General features: G+C 39.0%; 1 protein-coding gene across 3 annotated transcripts in view; it reads right to left on the reverse strand.

The window, feature by feature from the left end:
- The window catches only part of pcxb (pyruvate carboxylase b), a 429,275-nt gene that overhangs the window by 74,463 nt on the left and 331,744 nt on the right, over positions 1-23,068 (reverse strand). For all 3 annotated transcript variants that reach the window (XM_036146585.1, XM_036146583.1, XM_036146584.1), the window contains 3 exons: positions 22,265-22,409; positions 21,649-21,738; positions 7,929-8,150 (listed from right to left, as the gene is read on the reverse strand). In XM_036146585.1, coding sequence (XP_036002478.1) covers positions 7,929-8,150; positions 21,649-21,738; positions 22,265-22,409 — 457 coding nt within the window. The remainder of the gene's footprint in view (positions 1-7,928; positions 8,151-21,648; positions 21,739-22,264; positions 22,410-23,068) is intronic.

A 23,068-nucleotide genomic window follows, 5' to 3' on the forward strand; every position in this document is an offset into this window, starting at 1 on the left:
TTGTTTTGACCTAAAGTCAGGCACATCCAGAGATCCATTGCCTCTGCTGGTAGGAACAACACCGCCTTTGATCTGTGGGGAAACTCACTGAATGGCTGCGTATGCCGTGACTCGATCTTCAGCTAAAGAGGAAGACAGATCTCAGGATCAGCTGTCAATGTCTGCTGATTCAGTCATGATTAAAAACGGCAGTGAATCGGACCTCAAGTGAGGAGCTTTCATCGTCTTTACAGGTGCGGCTGTCTGGTGGTGGCTAAGTTGACAACTTAGGAAGTCTGCAGACACCGAGTGATTTAAGAATATTAATCTAAATCAAGTTAGAAATCCATGACCGTATTAAACACTCAACATGGCAGTGTTTAAATGTTAGGTGTGATGACCCCACACCTCCAAATCCCACCCTGCTAGCTTACCCAGTCAGTAGTTTGTGCACTCATACACAAACCACAGTGAGTACAAATGGTTTGCCAACTTCTTGTTTCAGTACAGGTAGCCTCGAGATCAGCAGGGAAAACTAGTTGCTGGACAATTAAATGGGTGGTAAGACTAGAAAAACGTAATGTGAGCAAAGTCCATTTACGATTGTACTATATAGGCAGAAGAAACATTTTCATTACATAAAAAGACAAGTTTTACTTTTATAAACAGTTGGTTACAGGCTGTGAAAAACAGGAGAATAATATTGAAACTCAATGTTAGATGAGTGAGCACATCAATTGTCCTCCGACGATCCAAACCCTTTTATCATCCTCTCAGAAATTTGTTTCCTCACTCTGATTCAGCTTGAAAGCAAGTGGGTTCATCTCAGAGATTTTTATGTTCTGAGTGAAAGAAATCTTTTGATAAATGGCTCTGATAACAGTCCAAGTTCACAAGACACTTTTTAAAACCTGTACCTAGTTAAAAAAAGGTTTGAAATGTGAAAATAATCTAAGAAAAAGAAATAAACTTGTGTTAAATCAATTTAATACTTCTTTTAAATGTATTTTTGAGGGGGGAGAATGGCTGAAAATAGTTTTCTGTTCTTATTCAGAACTGGAAAAATGCTACAAGCTTATTTGGAAACCTTTAGATTATTATTCATGTGAAATTTTTTCTAAAAGGTGCAATTTCTTTTTTAATAGTAAGTTAGTAAAATATTTTAATCTGTATGAAGTCTGCATATTTGTTTTTTCGTCAATAAACCATGTTTAATAACATGGTGGAAAAAGTATAAATGCTTTTAAATGGAAAATAAAACCAGGAAGGAAAACACTTCTTAAAATAAATAACTTATTAAACCAAACAAAACTGTTGCAGATAGATTTATTAGTCTGTATTAAAGCTATGACAGATTCTGCTGTTTGAGTTTCTGGTGCATTTTGACTTCAAGTCACATATAGGAAGGGTTAACATCTCAAGAGACTCTCCTCATTCCTCTTACATTTGTCTTAACTCAGCAAAACAAATGAATCTGATGTTTCAAGGCTCATAATATGTCTTTTGCAGAACTATCATGTTAGAGTTGTTTACCATCCTCCAACGCATATCTTATATCTGATACCAGCAATGCACTTCAGCTGTCATAAGCAGATATATATCCTGTTTTCCCCCGACTTCCTCATGTGGATGAAAGCCTGTTTAAACTTCAAGAGATTCCACTGACAAAAGATTTCGAACCCGACATCCAGCACAGTTCAGAACTCCGTACTTTCTACAACATTTTCACACAAAGTAGGATGTACTTCCCGTTCACTCTGTCTTTTATCATAGCTGGATGCAGGAACTCACTAGATTAATGTGCAGTGTGCGCTCCGAGACTTTACTGCTGCAGTTGCTCTCGTTACCGCCACATTGTCTGCTAATTATCAGACAATGAGGGCGCATTGGCATGCATTGGAATTTGATTTTGAACTTTAGCACATTTGATCGATGCCTGACCTGTATAAAAAGGTCAGCGAACTTGACGTTGAACACCCTGGCTGTTGGGTGCCTCGATACTGTCGGGCTGCCCTGCCTTTTTGATGGTGCAATAAAATCCAGAAAACCACCTGCAGAGCACAACAGAGAGATGACCCCAATTTCTAAACCCAAGATTGAGTTTCAACTATCAATGGATCACACTTCTCTTCAGGCTAAGAAAAAAGTGATTTGCCAACTTTTTCTAACAAGTACCACCCAGGGTACATACGAAGTAAAGCTGTATGATTTCAGTAAAACACGTAACTGTTATTTTGCTGTTTTCTTTACTCTTTGCCTACCATCAATATAATTTCTCTATCATTTGTGAGCCTGAGCATCTTGCCTATCAAAAATATACATGTCTTATGGGCATCAAAGGCAGTTAGAGCGAATAAAATGGGCAGATAAATTATAGACACGCAGAGCATTGATGCCTGGTACTTGAAATATTTCCTACCAGAAGCTGCATTCAGAAGTAAATAAAAGTGAATAAAAATTATTCTTTGCAGGGTTTTCCACAGCATCCATGCAGTCTTATGCGACTGAGTCTGCAGATACAGCTGTGATTCGCTGTAATGTGCAGCTCTAGTACCAAGGTGTCCAAGAACTACCAAGATGTTGAACATTTAGACAATTATAACAAGACTTGAACTGTTTGTTGTGTGCATCCCCACCAAAAAAGAAAAGAAAACTATTTGCCATTGGCACTCCCTGTTGGGTTGAAAGATCTGGTTTGATTGTGGATTCAACATTTACCCTGAATTTAAAAAATATCCAAATTTATAAACTGAAAATACGAAGTCCTACAAGTTTTATGTACTGAGCAGGAAGTATGAAATGGACTTCTGAAGGCTTGAATGTTATTAAATCTCCCACACACAGTATCATTAGCGTGATCCCCCAGAACTGTGTGTTCAACTCAAATACGCACCGGTCCAAATTAAAGACTTGGACAAAGACGTGGGCCAACCTTCACGTTTTGTTAGAAAATTGACACCAACACACCAGCAGAGTGTTCTAGGATTTGTTAGCTGTGCATCCCTAGTACACATTTAAAATTGGTCCAGGGTGTTGAGTTTCACACCCCTGCCCTACAAAGATGGATCGACGGGGAACGGCGAAGAGAAGACGATCTTCTGGGTTTTCCCTCCTTTAAGTGTTGCGACTTACATCAAATTTCTAATAAGCAGTAGTTAATAAACGCACAGAAAAACTTTCCCAGAACGAAGTGCTTTTGAAGTACCATCTCTAAACCCTTTTAGTATGATGGTAAGAAAAAATCTGCACCACCTAAGGGATAATTGTCAAAAATCCATCTTACCGATTTTTGAAACTCAGGTTTTTGTGCAGAAGAGGAGGCTTGGAGTGAGACGGTTTAGCAAATTAGATCCACATATTAGGAAAAATCAACAAATTCCCATCCTCTCCAGGGGTTTCTTGTTTGTGGCGCAACTAAATCTCAGATAAGAACATTAGGAGAAAAAATAAATCGCTAAATGGCTCAGTCTGTGTCCTTTTATCAGTGAAGTAAACCCCACCAACTGTGTCACGGTCAGTGGGAGATTTACCACTGCTTTTAAAAGCCTAAGCAATCCCTCCATCCCACAGAGCATAAACCCAGAGACAAAGCGTTACAGATCCAGGATCCTCACAGTTAGGGCTGTCAAGTTGTTATAAGTCAGTCAAAATAAATGGCAAACTCCATCTTAATGCTGTCTCTGCCAAAAACTTGGAAGTGGCTTCCTTAAAGATAAGGAAAACTCAAAAAGGTTTTCATACGATTTAATCAAAGCAATCCTACCGTTCGGTTTACAAAACATAATGAGACGCATATTAATCAAGCTCTCCTGGCACCCGCCCAGCTACTTCACACAAAGTAAAATACTAATGTTAATAGTCACAAGGTTTGTTTGTTTTTATTCCAACTGCTTTTACACAGCTAAAGAGAATTTATATAATACTTTTTGGGTTCAAACTGAAGCATTTGAGCCAAATTGAATCCAAATATATTTATGAACTTTTTCTATAATCGTTTTCCGTTAGAATCTACATATATACACTAAAAGTGCAATGAAGTAAATTAATTGCTTTTTTTCTTGAGTGGTACATGAAGATCTGCTAGGAAGAAATAAAATCAAATTTTTTTTAAGGTCTTTATTTAAAACCTCAGCTTAACGATGAGTCAAGCACTCAAATAAAAAGCTGAAACAACAAAGGCTTTTGTTCAGCTCTCGTTGCCCCTGAAGCCCTTGAAACAACTAAAGACCAATTCCTCTGAGTTATTTTTTTTTTAAACAATAACTGCACATTAAATGTTTCAACCTGAAGATTCGTCCCAAGTGTTCGTGGGTTCAAACTGGAGAAAAACCTGCTCAAAGCAACCCAGATTCATGCTATAAACAAGGAGCTCCGACCTGATGCACATATATTCCTTCTGTCCAATTTCAGCGTAATTGCATCTTCTGCTCAGACGTGATTAGATTGTTCGTGCCGTGTGAAGTTTCATTGACAAGTGAATTTCTGCAATGACTAAAGGCAGGGAAAAGGTATAATCATTTTCTTTGTGGAAACTCACTGAACAGGCTGCTTGGAGTTGGAAGAATGAGACTTTTCGGTGACGAGGTTTTCACAGCTCGTGTAAAATAACAGAGCTGAACCTATTCATCAAAGAAGCCTGGAACACACCTATTGTTTTTCTGAGTATTCACATTATTTCTCTGAAATATTTTTTGTTACGTTTGTATTTCAGTTTTTCTGTATTTTACGTTCCTGGATGTAGTTAGCTGAAAGGACTCAGTGGAAAACCAGTAAATGACTGAAGCATTCATCACTTGATCAGTAACCAGTTTTCTTTTGATGGACTTTAAACTGTGCTCAGCATTTTCAAATACCAAGAAATGTTTTTTTTTTATGTTCTTTGAATGCATTAAAATCAACTACTTCCACCTTTTCAATCTGTCCGTGGGTTAAACACTTACCTGGTAAAACAAGACAAAAGCTTGAGCTTTCAGATTTGATTTTGGATCCAAACTATCACAAAAACAATGAAACTGAGAACAACGTCATCGTCACATTCTGCTACTCCTTGGATTTGCTGGTAGTTTTCGGACCATAAAACGCACTGGATTGTAAGGCGCATTACATATTCTTCCCAACAGAGTAATATCACTCCGTCCCTCCGGTGGGGTGACCAGATGTCCCTGATTTTCGGGGACAGTCCTGTTTTGGATGACTTGTCCCCAGATATGTCCCTGATTTCAGTGAATCATTATGGAGTAAAAAAGTTTAGCGCAACAAGAGGCATTTACGCGGTCCTGCTGCTGTCCTGACGTAAAAGAGTTTTTCATTAGAGAAATCAAATCTGGTAACGTTACACAGCTCTCTGCTGAGGTGGACTACTCTGTCCTGTTTCTAACATAAAGCCAAAATAAACAACTTTTTTTATATTGAATTAATTTACTTAGTTCACTGTAGCTAACACGTACTCCGGGTGCGGGCTGCCTTTACACGGATGCACTTCTAGTTCAGACATTACAGTCAGGCAGTCTTGTAGACAGCTCAGGGGTCCTATCAGGTAGTGACACAGTGTACCGTAATGCTCCTAATGCTCCATCGAGTGGAGCGGCTTCGTTGCTAAGCAAAGTCCTACTTACACATCTTAGCTGGTTTTTGAGCGCACTGTACCACATAAAATCAGTCAGTAAGCACAACTTTAACCATATATAAAGGCGCCCCATAAATCTTTGAGAAAATTTAAGGATTTTAAGTGCGCCTTATAGTCCGAAAAAAGCAGTGGATTATTTGTAGCACACAGACAGAGGAATCAAATTAGTTTCTTTAGCATATAGGTGCAATCCAGTGGGGTCTGGGAATGTCTTGTCGCTCCGGTCCAAGTTCATCCAGCAAAAGCCTCATGAAAGTATTTTTTAAATAAATGACAGCTTTCCTTTTGCTGCCCCATTCCCTCCTGTCTTGTCATATTCATCTGTCTCTTCTGTTTGCATCACGCTTGAGTGACATTCATGCTTGCACATTTGAGCCGCCAGGGGTGTGACTTTGACTGACACGCATCATGAACTAATCTGATTGGTTGAAGAATGATACAAAAAGTGCTGAATGGCCACGAGCACTAAAGCAACCAATTAGAAGCCAGCACAACACAATGTCACATAGAAAGCAAGAGTAAAAAAAAAAAAAAAAAACTCATGTTTCTGGCATCCCTCACAATTAAAAACATTAAAATTAGGCTTACACAAGTAAAATGACAATTTTATAAAGGGGACAGATGTGATAATTACTTTACATTTTGTAATTTATATTTACTGTCTGAACTTTCTTTCTGCAATAGAGATCTATTTGTCCGTATTGCTGCCACTGGTTTAATCTAAAGAATTAAAGTTTTCTTAAACGAATAGTGTTTCCCACCTTTACTGCAATGTTTACAATGAAGGAAAAGAGTGAAAGTCTATCTGGTTCTGCAGCTCAAACAGCTGAGTGGAAGAGCGGTGCACTGGTAAAACGCCGCTAAAATCCTACAGTGTAGTTGTGCTAAAGTGTTTAACTTATGAAGAGAAAAGAACATGTTTGTAAATCCATGATTTGTAGGACTTTATGATAACTGGACATGGTTCTCATTTTTTTTCTATATGCCCAATAAATTGTTTTTTTTTCTTGACAGAATTATCATAATTATTTAAATCATCCTTTCCATATTGATAAAATAATTGCGTTCCATATTCTTTTCCCAATATTTGAGCCCCGCAAGGTTAGGAATGTACTTTGATGCATAAATGTGGCTGATCTTGTATTTCATTCATTTTCTGCTGGATTCAAAACTGCTACTTCAACCAGATGACCTACAGCACATCTTTTCCTTACATACACATAGAAGGAAAAAGCATTAGTGTGAATGTCTGTGTACTTAAGTTTTAGATCAATCTCAAAACTCCTGTTTCTTTTTAAACTACAGCTGACCAAACTGAGAAAACAGTTTTTATCCAATTAAAGGATTCTCTGGGCAGATATGGGAGGTTTTCAGTCCACTGTTAAACATCTACATAGTACTGAAACATCATTGATTGTTGTTTTTAATAAAGTTGGAAACGGATTAAAATCCCGCTTGGAGCATTGGGCGGAAGTAAAGGTGGCGCATCAGGTTGTTTTTGTTCATACCTGCAGGACAGACGTCCCTGTGATCATACAGAAAACCTTTTCATTTTCCATTCGATTATATTATTAGGTAACACTTTATTTGAAGGGGTGTACATAAGACTACATTACACAGTCATAAACATGACATAACACCTGTTATGAACATAAATGACTCTTTATGAATGTTTAGGACTGCTGTCATTAATTGTCATTCGGTAGATTATGACACTATTAAAGCAAAGTTGACATTGTTTAAAATGTCTTTGTTATGACGAGCCCTTAACAAAACCCCAAATCAAGCCCTAAATTTAACCTAATTCCAAATCAAGCCCTAAATTTAACCTCGTCTGTTAATGTCAAGTTGTCATAACAAAGACATTTTAAACAATGTCAACTTTGCTTTAAAAGTGTCATAATTTACCGAATGACAATGACAACAGTCCTAAACATTCATAAAGAGTCATTTATGTTCATAACTGGTGTTACGTCATGTTTATGACACTGTAATGTCAGTCTTACGTAAACGCCTTCAAATAAAGTGTAATCTGTTATTTATGTCCTTTGTTTTAGTACTGAACGTCGCTTTGTTTAAACAAATCGTATTCCCACATATGCTTTAAAAATAAAATGGATTTGGATTTTTATTGTCAATGTTTGTTATATTAACCTGATGCAACGAACTAACATTTACACAAACGACTTTGAATCTCTTTTGTAGCCCGGAAAGAACACTGGAACCACCAGGTCAGATGTCAAAGTAAGCTGGAAACCCGATATAGTGTGTGCCATTAAAAGCTTCATGTTCTCAGCTGCACATTAACCAGAAGTGAGCTCACCTCCCCAGTTCTCCAGGCTGAAGAGGTTGCTGAAGTTGTGGCTGACGAACGGGGAGATCTTCTTCAGGTCGTGAGTCCGGACCCTTGTTGCCAGGAGCGACTGGTGGGCGTCCCTGAATGTTGTGTCCATTAGCAGCAGACCCTGGTGGGCCCGGACAGCCTTGGCAAAGCCCTCGGGGCCGTCACGCAGCAGGACTTCACGGAAACCCATGGGTGGGTCGGCTGAAAGCAAAATGGAAAAAAACAAGGGAAGAACCGAGGTTAAATGGGAGAAACAGAAGTCAGATCCTTGTTTAAACTGTAAAAATATGTGTATCCTCCAGGTCCACATTCGTTTTGAAACTATTTTGGGATAGAATGATCTTTTATTTGTCCCTCAGTAGTAAAATCTTTTTAAAAAGTTAATTTACAGGCAAATGGAAGCACAGAGGCACACTGAAGATGAGCAATTATAATAAAAATAAATGCATGACCGTATCAAAGGAAAACACTTCCATTAAGTGGAAACTAAGTGTAATCTTGTCTAATGTTTTAGAAAACAGGGCAGTGACACTAAAATTAAACATAACTCTGAAGGGGGCGGAATTTTCCACCCTTATTGGGTCTTGCTCTAATTGAAGAGCAACTAACCCCCAAATCAACCTATTTTTTTTGCAAATAAACTCCTAACATTGTCTTGTTATAGGGCTGCGTACATATCCTGGTTGTTATTTTCAGAAATGACTGCATGTTTGTTAAATATCGTGCTTTTGTGTGTAAACCCTTCAGTGTGGTGCCCTCCTAAGGTTCAATGGGAGTCTTGGATTGAATTTTTTATCAGTATATCTATTGGTTCAAAAGTCTTTGTAACACCACTTGGAGAAACTGACGTCAGTAGCTCTTCTGCTATGGGGTATAAAAGCAGCAGCTCTGTCTTGTGCCTCCAAAGTAAGAACTGTTGATAATTTAGCAACTTTTTTCTTCAGTAAAGTAACAAATCTAGCGACTTTTTCTGTTGCTGCAGCCTTTACGTAAAAGCACTAATTGTTCTGTTCTGTGACACACAACTGATGCTCATAAATACAGATGAACTGCACCCGACCAGTCTCAAATGTTGACCTGCATATATCTGTCTCGTGTTATTGTGCTTTTCATGCAATGTTTCCCCCATGTTTGAGTAATCTTCCTTCAACAGATCCAAGGGCTGCGCCTTTGTGATGCAAAAATACAAAGTCGAGTGATCTGCGTTATACTGTTATCTTATTTTAGATCGTTTTAAGTTAGGCAAGACAAAGGTCTTTTCAAGACGGGTTTATTACTCTAAGATTTATTTTAGTCCGGTAATTTTATTTTGTACTTTAAATTAATTATTCAATAAATTGTAGAATAATTTGTTTTCCATGTATATTCGTATCACTCAAAAACATGCATCTGATTAATCTTTGGTTCGAGTTAAGTGTTTACAAAGTCCTCACACACACACACGTAAAAACAATAGGGTAGGACAACACTACCAAGAGGTTATTTATTTTACAAGGAGTTTGCAACCCTAGCCACAGTCTCTATGCGGCCCCAAAATCTGACAGTTTAAATTTTTGCAACATCTCACATCACTAAATGTCAAATCCCAACATACTAGTGAAACTATTGCTAATGTGGCAGATGTCCATAAATAAACCCACAAACGGGAAGATATTGAGCATAAAAAGCCTGATCTAAAGTTAGCAAAACACCAGTATATAAGAGTATAATCAGTGTCTATTTCCGCTCAGAGCTGTTTGACACTTTATTTAGCTTTGTAATAATGCAATAAAAATTACGTCTTTAAACTATAAAGACCATCTTCCCACTATAACAGGATGGCCAGCCTTCAATCATATTCTTTCTCCCTTTCTTTTCTGCCACGGAAATCAAAGCCTAAGCTGAAGCATTTCCGTCCTGGATTGTGAATTTGTATCAGCTTTTCTGATGTGTACCTTCATCAGTCAATTAGACCAGTTAATGAGGTGATAGCTGCCTGTTTAGGTGTCCTCCAACTGCCTGACAGTGAAAACAAATTATCCTCACCGTAAATTAGCTTAGTATAGTATTTATCCACATTTAACCGAAGCTTCAGACACAGGCTGGATGAAACGGAGACACACATGCAAACTCTTTAGGATCTGTGTTAAAGATGGCAGCAAACAAATGTCATATAAAGTCCTTTTTGTCACATTCATGCACCATTTGCTACCAATGTTGTCTGTGACAGGCTACATGAGAGAGGCGGTGTGCAGGGACTGTGGAAGTCGGCTTAAAATGTGCTCCGTATGTGACGATTTCCTGGGAAACAGTCAACATTTCAGTGCATTTGTCCTCATGTGGTGCCAAGAACAAAGGAGCAGCAAAAAGATACACGTCCCTTGTGGACGCTGTTCTTCGCAACTGACCCACTTGCATATAAACATACAAAGTCTAATTTACATAGAAAACTTCACACCTAGCTCCCACCCAGTTCCTCTGCATACATTTCACTGCTCCATCTTTTCTGTGTCATTCTATCCCTCTGCCCTCGACGTTCCTCACAGGTCTGAAGCCGTCTCCCCCTCACAGCTCCACCATGCCTGATAAGCCAACCCGACTTACGACTACAGAACTCCAAAGCAAGAGTTTAAGAGCAAGAACAGCTCATCCCGCCATCTGCTAAACAAAGTGACTGAGAAATCTGTTTTCTTTTATGATGTTCTTCATGTTAATAATTCAATACAGTTAATTAGCACACTGCCAAATTACAAAAATATGTCAAGGTAGTTTATAAGCAGGTTAAATTCACATGCAGTTACATATAGAATCCAATCTGATTCAAATCTGTAGAATCGAATAAGAGCCAATTTTCTCCAAAACAACCAAGTGACCGTTATATCCAATTATCTGCAGTGGAAGTCAATCCTAATTATAATACACAGAGTGGGCCCCAAGGGACAATGAACTGAGCTGCTACTGCAAGAGCACTTGACCACTTACACAGAAGATCATTTGTAGAGTAAAACCAACATTTTGTAGTGTTGAGTAAAACATCCCACCATCCAGTGTCTATACGCGCTCATCCATCCAGGTTTCACTACATCCACACTCCAAAAGGGGAACTATAAGTACAAATGTTCTTAAAATTAGAGTATTTATCCTTGATTTGACCAGGTAAATAAAATGATCTGCCAAAGGAATGAATATTTTGATCCCTACAATAGGATAATTAGATTTAGACTATAGATGGTGCAAAAAACGTTGCACTAATCATGTATTTTAGTGTGAGGTTAAAATATTAGTATGTACGTTCGGATTAAGAATGTAAACAGTTTTTGTTAAAATTCAGAAATAAGTATTTTTATATGAACAATATCTTCCCATTCATCAAACAGAAATCTCCTCGAGCATTAACCTCGACTGTCACACTGATAAGTTTGCTTCTGAAAAATTACATTAGGGTATTAAAAACTGTAAATAGTGGATCATCTGTTGCTGACGTGTGCCTTTTCTGGAGTATGGATAAAATGGGTAAGAAAAGTAACCCGACTCTTGCCCAGATTGACGTAGTTCTGCCGGGCTTCACTCGGCTCCACACACCCATTAGGACCCGCTGCCATTGGGAGCGATTTCAATACAATTTAAAATGGACGAGCCAATCAGGATCGCCGGGTGGGATTTCTGTAGATGTGAGGTATCAGAGAAGCGACTATTTGGACTCAAACAATAGCGGCTCGCAGCGAGGGAGCAAGCAATAACATTGATGCTATTTCATCAGTGTTGTCCAATCTACCGAATATTAATTCTTTAAAAGAACACCAAAGAACGCCTTTGCAGGCTTTAATTAGTGAAAACCATGTTTTCGCCCTTCTGCCGACTGGGTTTAGTAAGAGCTTATAGCGTATCAGTAAAAATGGCAGACAAGTGGTTTATACAGTCATATACAAGGATTTTTAAAGGAGAAGTCCGGTCAAAATCAGAATTCAAACTGCTGAAAGTACTTTAAATATAAAACTACTACATACTGTGCAAAAAATTATACGTTTTTTTAATTATGAATAATTTTCATTTAATCATGTTTATGTGGAGGAATCCATCTTGGTCAAGAATAGAACTGTCACCTCCCATTTTTTGACGTCACTCGGCGGACCCGCAGTTGAGCAAGTTTCAACGCTCTGTTTGTCACGGCGCACTATTTTCCAACATGGCGAGGACTGCTGCTCTGTACGAAGCAGAGAGGGATGAAGTACTTAGTGACAGTGATGAGAGTTCCGTGGAGCTATCATCTGATAGCGATATGGATTTTTTTAGAAGAGTTTCTTGACAGAAACCGGACTTTTGACGGAATCCAGCGTACCTATTTCCAGTGCAAACTCAGTCGGGTCCTACAGTATATATGTATACACGCGTGTGTGTGTGTGTGTGTGTGTGCGCGCTCCGCCGCAGCACGGCTTTTCCAGCGCTGCAGCGGAGCGCGCACACACACACAGCGGAGGAGAGATCGCGCTGAAGTGACTTAAGTTATACATTTTCCCTCTAGTAAATAGGGCAGGTGGTCATTATTGTATAAATAATAAAATATAAGAGCGTTCCAGCACATGCTGGGGCGGAGGGATACCACATCACATGTGGTATCCCTCCGCCCCTCTGCTCGGTGACCATCCCTGCAAATTCAAAATAAAAAATTCTAAAATAAAAAATAACTTACAGAAAATCCTCGCTCTCATGTCATGTTCAAAACATTCTTCTTCAAAATGGTCGCTGCATATGACGTGTTTTCTCTCTGGCCAGGAGTTAAATGGCAAATCCGCTCTGTTCAAGTTGGCAATCCAGCAACGAGCCCGGTGGCTCATGAATCGGTAAGTTGAAATAAGCAATGTTTTTTTCTACTTTTACCAGTTGTGTTGGAACATCCGATGGCCATGCACGTGAGCATTGTTGCTTCAGCAAAAGCTCTTGGGAATGTCAGCGGTGAAGTCCTCTGGAAATCCGAAAAAATTATTGATGATTGCAGCTATGTAGAACGGCTCCTATTGACTTTGCATGGAAAGCGGAGAGAAATGCCGTCGCCGCTTCCGCTTTTCCACGCCCCAGGATGTGATGTCAAACGCCCATTACTGCCCAAATATGGGCAGTAATGTCAGCCCCCATACACAGTGATTCAGACGACAATTTATGTTTTTATTATCTTATTGATTAAAGATAAGTTAATTAAATAACCACAAACGTATTAGTTTTAGTTATAGCTAATGATACCCTGATTTTTCCTTGTTGACCGGACTTCCCCTTTAATAAGGGCCCTCCTTCTGAAATACATCTACAATGGAGCGATCCCAGATGGATGTGTGGAGCTCTGCAGAACGAAATCTATCTGGCGAGAGTCAGGTTAGAAGGGAACAAATGCGTCAAACCTAAAAACTGGGAAATTAACATCTTAATCTTTCCACATCCAGTAAAATATACAACGTGCTAAGTCAATAATTAGTGGTATTACACTTATATTTCATATGAACAGTACATGCATAAATGCGGGAATCAGATGCCTTATGATTATTTAAAAGCTGTGTTTGGTCAAGCAGCGGCATGCTGGTGTATGATGGAGTAATGTTGACCATTTAAACCCCTCGAGCCCAGCACTGACTCACTCACTGGGAAGGTGATAAGTCGGACCTTTTGTGTTTTGGCCTCAAGCGGAAAGTCTGAAGGCTTGCAAGATAGATCACATCCGTCACGACAGATTCTGGCCAATCTAACAAGAACCGAGCTGCTTCAGAAGGTAATTCTTTCTGCACCCCAGCTCAAAAATATCAAAACCTGACAGATGTTTCTGGAAGCTGATTTTAAGTCGTTATTCAATCTTCTTTCACACAAATATGTTTCTTTGCGTCTTATGTCCCTTATAGATACACGAGGAACCTTGCAGCTTTAAGATACAGCAGATGCTTATTTGGTGCTTTGGGCATAAAAAAAGAATAAAAAAAATTGATTACTTGCAGATTGAGGATGAATTACCCCTAAATATTTGGCAGCATAGTTAAAATTGAATAACAGCATTTGGTTCATCTTCAGTCTTTAGGAGATTAATAAAAGTCTTTATTTTAAAGATGAAATAAATGTCATCTTTCCTGCTCTCGGTAATAAACTATAAATTTTGATAAATCTGTTCATATTAACCAGTATTAGCTTTTCCTAATTTAACTTAAATGCCTTTTTTACATTATGTTACAAAGCTAATAACATTTGATAGAGAAAAGCTCAAGATTCAGAACAAATCAAACCAGCCAGCACTGGTATCCCAGTGTTTTTACCTGGAAGCTACAGACTTAGATTATGCATTTTACACTTTTTCTGTTGTATTATATACAATTAAAACCAACTGAAAAGCTGCTAAAAATGTCAACAATTAGGGAAAGGTGTGATGTTTATGTTATGGCATTATAAGCTTCTGATACGTCAATTCATAGCATTTGAGTTAAGCACAGAATATTTCATGTACCTCAAACATGCTGCTGTCTTGTGTGTCATCATGGGAAAAAAAAGGGGAGAAAATAAAACAGCTAAGATATCAGGAAAAGTGCTGTGGACCTCCACAAGTCTTAATTAATAAAGTAGTTTAAGGCCAATAAAATCAATGTCGAGTTGTCAGTACAAAATTGTGGGTAGAGCTGAAAAGGTGTGAGCAAGTCTACAAGCCTGACCAAGTTACTGGTTGTGCCTGAATTGCCAAATTATAATTCTGCGAAGCATGTGGAAGGAGACCCACAAGGTTTGACACAAGGCGTACAGATTAAGTCCATCAAATACTGAGGAAATGCATTTAAATTTCTGAATTAGTCTTAAAAATCTAAAAAAAAAAAAAAAATACCGCTGGTATTTAGTAAATATAATTTTGCTAATCCTCAATGGCCTAAAACACTAAAATAATGTTGATAGGGAGAAAAAAAAACTTATGCATCTTTCTACACACTTCATGCAAATATCTGGTTTCAACTATGACTGCAGATACTCGGGGCTAAATGAGAATTATTATGCAGAGGAAAAACATTTAAACCAGGCCTGTTGGTGGAGTGCACTTTTCCACTAAGCTGCTAAAAAACTTTTACAGATCTACAATAGAAAGTGTTTTATGTCTCAACATAATGGTGTTGTATGGGAGCTGCACAGTGAAGGACAGGAAGGACTTAGCATGGGGGTGAGGACAGCACAGGGGATTGTAGGTTGCCGTCTGTAAGAACTGGACTCGGTTTATGTTGCACGAGTCCAGAGAAGGATCAGAAGAATTGCCACTGATCCCACCCACCCGAGCAAGGCACTGTTTGTCCCTCTTCCATCAGTCAAACCTTTTACGAACATCAAATCCAAAACAGACTCAAAAACAGCTTCTTAGTCAAAGCTGTGAGGGCAATCGCCCCCTGCTGAGAAGACTCAGTCTGTTACACACCATAATATCAGGAATGTTTCATTGCTCAGTTCTGTATGAGAAGGTTTAAGAATATTGCACAGACTTTGAATCTCTCTCTAACGGTATATATTGTCTCGTATGCATTCTGAGCCGGTGTCTGTCTCAAAAAGAAATGTCACCACAGTAGCACGCCGTGACAAGATTCTTGAATCGGACGGTCAGGTCAGCGCTGTCAATTATGCAATAACTTGTTTCCACTGTAAGCATCAAGAAAAATATTTACACCTGGTCAAGTTCATCTTAAAATGTGAATAAGATACATAGATGATTTTTTTTTTAGTGTGGGATGCAAACAACATAAGGCTGCTGGAACATCACATGAAGAAATGCCATTCTGATCAGGGGTGCCCAAACCTTTCAGCCTGCAACCCCCTAATTAACAGCAGCAGTGATTACTAACCCCCTTTTGGCTGGTGGGATTTTTTTCCTTTTTGTGGGGAGTAAACACAGTAAAGTAATAATATGAGAATATAGTTGTAAAACTAGGCAAATAAAGTAGTATTTTTTATAAGAACTGCAGTGTTACCCCTGAGGTAAAATGAAAAATGTCTTGTAAAGTTATACTTTGGTATTGGCTTTGCAAATAAGGAAATGCTTAATCTTTTCAGAACATCAGCATCAAATCATCTCGCGGCCCACAGGAGGGTCCCGACCCCCACTTTGTAGCCCCTGCTCTAGATATCAAAAGCATCAGTTACTTATTTGTTTAGATATTGACTGAAGAAAACTGTCAGATTCATACTGACCATAATGCACCAGCAGCAACTACAGTAGAAAAAATAACTTTTTTCTAAAGCGACTGGAGCAAATGGATGAACTGAGAAAGAGGTGAACAACATCCCATCCATTACGAGTGTTTCTGGGGGGGGGGGGGGGATAAAGCAGGATCCACTCCCTACGGAAAACCAGAAGGGGAGTTGTTGAACATAGACCATTTTCTAGTGAGCTACCAACTCACATGCAGCACACCAAAACAAACAAACAAACAACGAAAAAACAACTGCTAAAAGCCTTCACAAAGAGAAACAAAGACGTTACAGGAATTCCTGTGAGAAAAGCTCACATTTCCAGTTCATTACAGTTTAGCTTCAAAAACAAACACGGTAAACAGCACACATCTGTGTGATCACCATGACTGCATTTAAAACCATCTCTAACCCAAACAGATAAGCTAGAGTCAGGATATGGATCCATTTTTCTTTGTTGTGTTGGACCAGGGGTGGCCATCTGCAGCTCTCTAGGGCTTCTATCCTAACGCTGAACCAGTTCAAGGCAGATACTCGCATACAGCAATGGGGGTCCTACTCCTGGAAAATACCATACTAAATGAGCTGACTAACGAGAGAAAGGCTAGATGAGCTCTAATGTTGTCGTGCTGCTGGTACAAACAGGTGAACCCATCGAGAATATAAGTGTCCTCAGAGAAAACGTTCAGGGGGAATGATTAATTCTCGAGTAATTTCTTTCTGCGGCACCGCTTGTGCCTCTATGTCACCGTCTCCGCAACAATAACGGGTTCATATGCTCTGGGACTGCAGCGTCCTCGCAGACAATGATCTCTACATTTGACAGTAACCTACAAAACATCAGTGATGGAGTGAATTTATATGTTGCATTAAAAACATACAACAGTAAAAAAAAAAAAAAAGTCCCACATGGTCGCTGTGCATTACAGCTGACCTACTTGCACATAAACATCTCCTCTCATTTCCATCGAAAGCCTCCCCGACTCCCACTCCCTCTGCTACTCTGCACGCACACACTTCACTTCTCCTGTCACTTCATTCCTCGCTCTTCCTGACATCCCTCACCTGTCTGCTGCTCTCCACACTCTGCAGCTCCTCTCCTCCAGCTACAAAACGCCCAGAGAGAGTAAACCAAAGCTCTCACACATTCTCAATATTAAAGTTGGAGACAGGAAACGGTTCGTCTGCTCCTCCTGAGTGACAACAGCCCCTGATGAACGTTGTTTTTGAATTTGAGAGCATTTTGATGGTTGCAGTAGCAGTGAATGCTTTATTAAAGTCAGGTGCATTAACATGGTCAGGCCTGTACATGTTAAAACAAGCTAAAATAACAAAGCAAAGCAAACTAGAGCTATTGTTGTATGCAGTATTACTAAACACATTAAATAATTCACCTGAACTGCTAAAGTATGACCTGGGGAGATGGTTTTCTAACAGTGGGAGGTGTGGAAGAGAGAAACAAAAAACAAAGTGAATCAGTATCCTTGGGTTTCAGAAAGCAAAGCCTGAAACCGACTCCTTTTTAAGCCTTCCAACGATGCTTGGACCAAAGAAAATAAAAAAAGCACAAAGCCAAAGAAATCCTTTGAAGACCGCAAAAAAGGGATCCAGAAGTACAAAGAAGCAGCAAACCCAAAAAATAGGTTAATTCAGTACGCTTCAAAACATCATTCACTATTTCACAAACCCCATCCTAAAAGTGGACCTTAACTGGGAGGAGAGAATGGTGTAATTTTAATTTTTGTTTTCCTGAAGTTGGCTTAGAGACATCTGGTGATTAACCTGTAGATGTCCTCCTTTAAATAAACCCTGACAATAATAATTGCAACAAGGAGCCACAGCATCTATTTACCACCAGTGATCTGCTTACAGAGGGAAGGTTTAAGATCGTAAACCCTAATTAGAAAATAACAAACCTTGAGTAGGAAACGGGATCTGTCAGGACAAACGAGCATTAAGGTCGTCATTCCTTACCTTTTCAGAGGGTTAGAGGTGTTCTGTTTCTAATTTAGCCCTACTTCTTTTTTATTTTAGGCCTAAACGTAAAAGCCAATTTGCAGACGCTTAGAGGCTACAACTGGTCTTGGGGCCCCAGGAAAACTTGAATATAAACAGGACAGGTTGCACCAGTTGAGAAAAATCCCAAGGACAACCTTCAGAGATTGAAAGTTATGCTAACAGAGTCCAAATATAACACTTTATCCAAAGAGCTACATTATAATCAGTAAAGTGACAGCTCTCTGGCTGTAAAACAGAAGTTTACAGGTAGTATCTTATGGTTTATACTCCAATTTCAGTCGTGTTCCGGGTGGAACAGAAATCTGTGATAGTAAATATGTAGAAAATATACTGTATAATTTACTTCATCTCTTGCTCAATTTATCCATTACAGCGCCACTCCTGCTTCCACGTCCATCGGACCATTTTTTCCCTTCAGATTAAAACGCTCTCCTCTGATTCTCCCATCCTAACCTGTTTCTCCTTCCATGTCCCTGTCCTTCCCTCCCTCCATGCCTCTCTACACAGAGTGTGATAATACAGGCCTAATCCCTCTCTTCTCCCAATCCATCCGTCAAATGAAAGAAGGGATATAAGCATATTACAAATCTCATTACCAGGCTTTAGGTATGCCTGTGTGCGCTGCCTGCGCTCCATACAACTACCTCATCAGCTGCTTACAGTAGGTGAGTGGGGGGGGGAGGTTTGATAATTCTGCATCTATATCAGTCCAAGTGTTTTTAATTTGTTTCATGCGACCAGTGAGACAGGCAATAAATGCTTTAAATGCAAAAAAAGTTATCTGCATTACCAAGATGAAAGAAAACTCAACAGTGGCGTGCAGAAGCACAAACATGCGTAATTATTCTGTCTCATCCATCTGCACCTCATTCCACTGAGCACGTTTTTTTTTTTTTTAGATGTCAGATTCGATTAGTGGAGTTTGATTATGATTCATGTTATTTGCATTATTTTGTATTAAATTCATGTTTATGGAGCGTGTCGATGCAGAGCAGGGTTCTGATGATCATGGCAGATTGATACAGCTCAAAACGGGCTTACATTTCTGGCTGTTTGCAAAATTAAAAAGCTCATTTAAAATTAAAGATCAAAGAAGAATGAAGAACAAAGATGGAAGTTAAACTTTCTTTTGTTTTTAAGTGTTTTAGATTGAGTCTGGCCGCTTTCAGAGAATTACATGTTAAGCCACTTAAAGGTTGAATTTGTACCCGTAACTCTGCTCCATCGTCGAGTCAGATAGCAAAAAGAAGAAAAAACTAACAATATGCTTGTTTTTAAGAAATACAGTGCATCTCTGACAAAAAGGACACAAAAACTTAATCAATGTCACGGTGCAAGATCCTTTGAATCTTTCTTTTCTGTTCTTTCCTTCTTTTCTGAGTAGACGGGTGACAAATCAGATTATAAACGCCTATTCAGTCAGAGAAAAATGCACCGCTCTCATCTGCCTATCACTCTGCAGCGTATCTGGCTTGTAAACTGCAGCAAAGTAGATTACAAAAGGTTGCTTTATTTTAGTCTTTGGTGCTTCAGCTACAATCTGCCATGGACTATGTGGTCTTTTGAAGCTTTGCTACTTGCTGAAAGACTTTGACACAAAGATTGATGTCAAGACAGAGACTGTTGCTGCAGTTAACATCGCTGGCTGTGAAACATTGCACAGCTACTAATGAAAATTTTTAAGCACAGTTAAAAATCATATGCTGTTGACTTGGTTTCATCTAAATCGTAAACTCTAAGTTCTTTGGTGTTACTTAGTCTTTATGCAGGTAACGTCTGGAATATACAGCCTGCTGTTGCAGTTAGTAATGCTAATTGCCCTAATGGTGACAAGAGCTAAATGAGCCAAAACGATTTAAAATGTCAGCATATAACAGGTATGTGGATGCTCAATGTTTTTGTGGCAGTGTCCCAGCGCCACCAACAGGCCCGAGCCTCGTGTGGACGCACATTTCTTTCTTCGTTAATGAAGGTTTATCGTGTTTGCCTTCGTGTGGACGTGGCCTCAGTGAGGTTCAGACAGCGTTCATTGATGAAGACGGTAAAGTACGTGACAGACCCTAAATCTAAACTATGATTTAGCTTTTTTGAACAACTTAAACCATATCCTTGGGTATTTATAGGCAGTCAAACCATTTTTTCCCCACAGTTCTTTAGCAAAAATTAGGCTCGTCATAGTAACAAATTTGGCTGGAGGACAAATTGTCCCAGAAAGGATTGCGATAAACAATATAATAATGATACTGGCATAATGTCTTTTTTACTCTTGTGAGAGATACTGTATGTCTTACCAGGCAATTCATATTGTGTGATTTTGTTTTGGGTGCAGCTGCAAGTTGTTGTATTGCAGCATTTTGTTGCCACTGCTTTAGAACAAATGCGACATACCAACTCATCCAGGATAAGTGGCTGACCATGGATCTTTGGTTAATACTCTCAGACTGCCGGTGGCGCAATCAGTTTTGAAACCAATTCCATGTTTTTTTTTTTAAACGTCGTCTACCATTTCACTTCCTTACTACTCCACACGGGGTTTCATGTTACTCGTTCCTGACTGCAACAGGTAACTCCTTCCTATGCTAAGGAAACGAGAAGGTGAAGGGTGAGCGGAGACCGATGCACCGGAGTAAAACCTTGTTACCCAGTCTCTTTGGTAGAAAGAGAAGGAGACGCAAAGAAAACAAACATGAAAGTGGAAGTTATCGAGCCAATTTGAATTTATCATTTGATTAATCGTTTTATTGCTCACAGGCTCAGCTTAAAATGGATAAAAACTACAAAATTTACCACAGTTTTAGTCCTGTCAGCTCTTTAATGGGTTGTTTTTTTTCTGCTGTAGCTATTTTACTTTAGTCTTGATATTTATTTCCAAAGAAACTCCAAAGAGCTTCAGAAAGCCGGCACCAGTACTGATCAAACCAGTAAAATATTAAATTTCAGCACATAACTTTGCACGACAGTAACAAATACAGTACAATATTATATTTGTCTTTAACCTCAGAGCTGCATTCCAGAGGTCTTTAAGTTGCTCAACAAGCTCAAAGGAAGAACAGAAAGCTCGTCGGCTCTTTTCTGCAGGACGTCGGCCGTGCAGAGCAGGGAGGGAAGTGGAGAACTTCTGCCTTCGAGAACAAAGACCTGTGATCACAGCTCAGCGGAGCACTGAGTGCTAAAACCCTGCTGCTCCCAGAGAGCTAAACAGAGTTGCTCAGGAAGGCCTCTCTGTGCCTCCAGCTATCGGACGGCTCGACAACCCCATTTGTCTTTTGGTGGGTATGTTTATCCAAAGTGGATCTACAAGTGTTACATTTTCGGCACTGAGAAATGAAGGCCCCCCTCACCCTCGCTTCTTTTTCTCTTCTACGGAGAAAATGTGAGTAATTCAATATGGATGATTTATTGTGAAATTATTGTTTGTGATTCAGTGGCTGTCCTATAACGCAACACATTTTATTAATATATTCCTTTGACTATACATACTTATTAGACAAAATGCATATGATTAACATACCCATGGTGACAGATGGGATGACTGGGTCCGTGGAGGAGGGCTTTGCCTTGACTGGAATAGGTGTAGTTGGTCCATTAACCATCACATGACCTGGACAGCAAAACAAAACATGTTTGTTTTTTTTGCAATGCAGTATAATATGAAGCACAAAAAAGCCAAGGTAAAATGACGCGGTAAATGCACGTAACAACTCCTCTTTGTATGCTCTTTTATTGGTTGGTTAGACGTATTCAGCAAAAACATTGAATTCTCTTACAACCCAAGTCTTGCTGGAAGGCATTTTATACCGTTGATAAATTCTTGTAAATCAGGTCTCCATTTTTGTTTAGGAAATATGAAAATATCACATCTCCTTGTATGAAAAGAAATCATGACTTTAGCTCTTAAAAGGTAATATGTTTCACATCTCTGAAGCCACAAATACAATCATGAACCGATGAGCTTGGTTCCAGACACACAGCAAGTTATTAACCTTCAATTTCTGCTTACAGAAACCTGGTTTATCTCTGTGATTTGGCAGTCTGAGCTAGAAATGCAGCAAATGTGCCATCAAATATGAAACAGATCAGAAATTAGGTAATGTCCTTTTCTCGTGATGTGCCATTATTGCACTGACCGAGGTAGTGTAGCAGTTTCTGTGCTCGGTTCTGGGTGGGTTTGAGGTTGAAGAGCTCTGGATTCTCGTCAATGAACTGGGTGTCCACAGTGGAGTGCAGGAACTGGTGGTTGGACAGGACATTCTGGAGGAACGGGATGTTGGTCTGAAATCAGAAAAGACAACGGAGACTGTGAAAATTGTTTTAATCTAAACTGGAACTGATTCAATCCAATTTCTAGTTCAGACTAGATTTGAACACCATGCAGGAAAAACAAAAAACAAAAAAACAATGACATGTAGCAATGCTAATTGCTCTTCTCACCAATAAGCGACGTTCATTTGTTTCCCCAAAGTCACCATTCTTTTTTACTTTTTTGCACAAAAATAATTTGCTGTTTGGTGTTATTTTTTTATCTCATAAAAAGAAGTCAAAATGCACAAACCTATGTTAGCTATAACTGTGCTAATGAGTAAAAGTTGTTGGCCATTTTAAAAAAATATCACCATCATGCATAATTGATAATTTCATAAATAAAATAAGATATGTGGTACAGCTCATTCCCTCATGTACACATGCTTACTGTTAAAGTAAAAGTTGCTTCTTTACTAATGTTTCACATCCAAACAGCAGTTTCTTTCTTTTTACCTACAGCTGCTAAACTGAGCAATGCGAGCTCAATGCTAATGAGTTTTTAAGAACCATCACATCAGTCATGCTTAATTGACTTCATTAAAACTGAAGATTTCCACTTGATTGATCTTTTTGATGGTACTTCTCACCATCTCTTACATTCAAACAATGTCTAGAAAACAGTTAGCATA

This window comes from Fundulus heteroclitus, chromosome 14 (genome assembly GCF_011125445.2).
Source record: "Fundulus heteroclitus isolate FHET01 chromosome 14, MU-UCD_Fhet_4.1, whole genome shotgun sequence".
In the NCBI taxonomy this organism is placed as follows: domain Eukaryota; kingdom Metazoa; phylum Chordata; class Actinopteri; order Cyprinodontiformes; family Fundulidae; genus Fundulus; species Fundulus heteroclitus.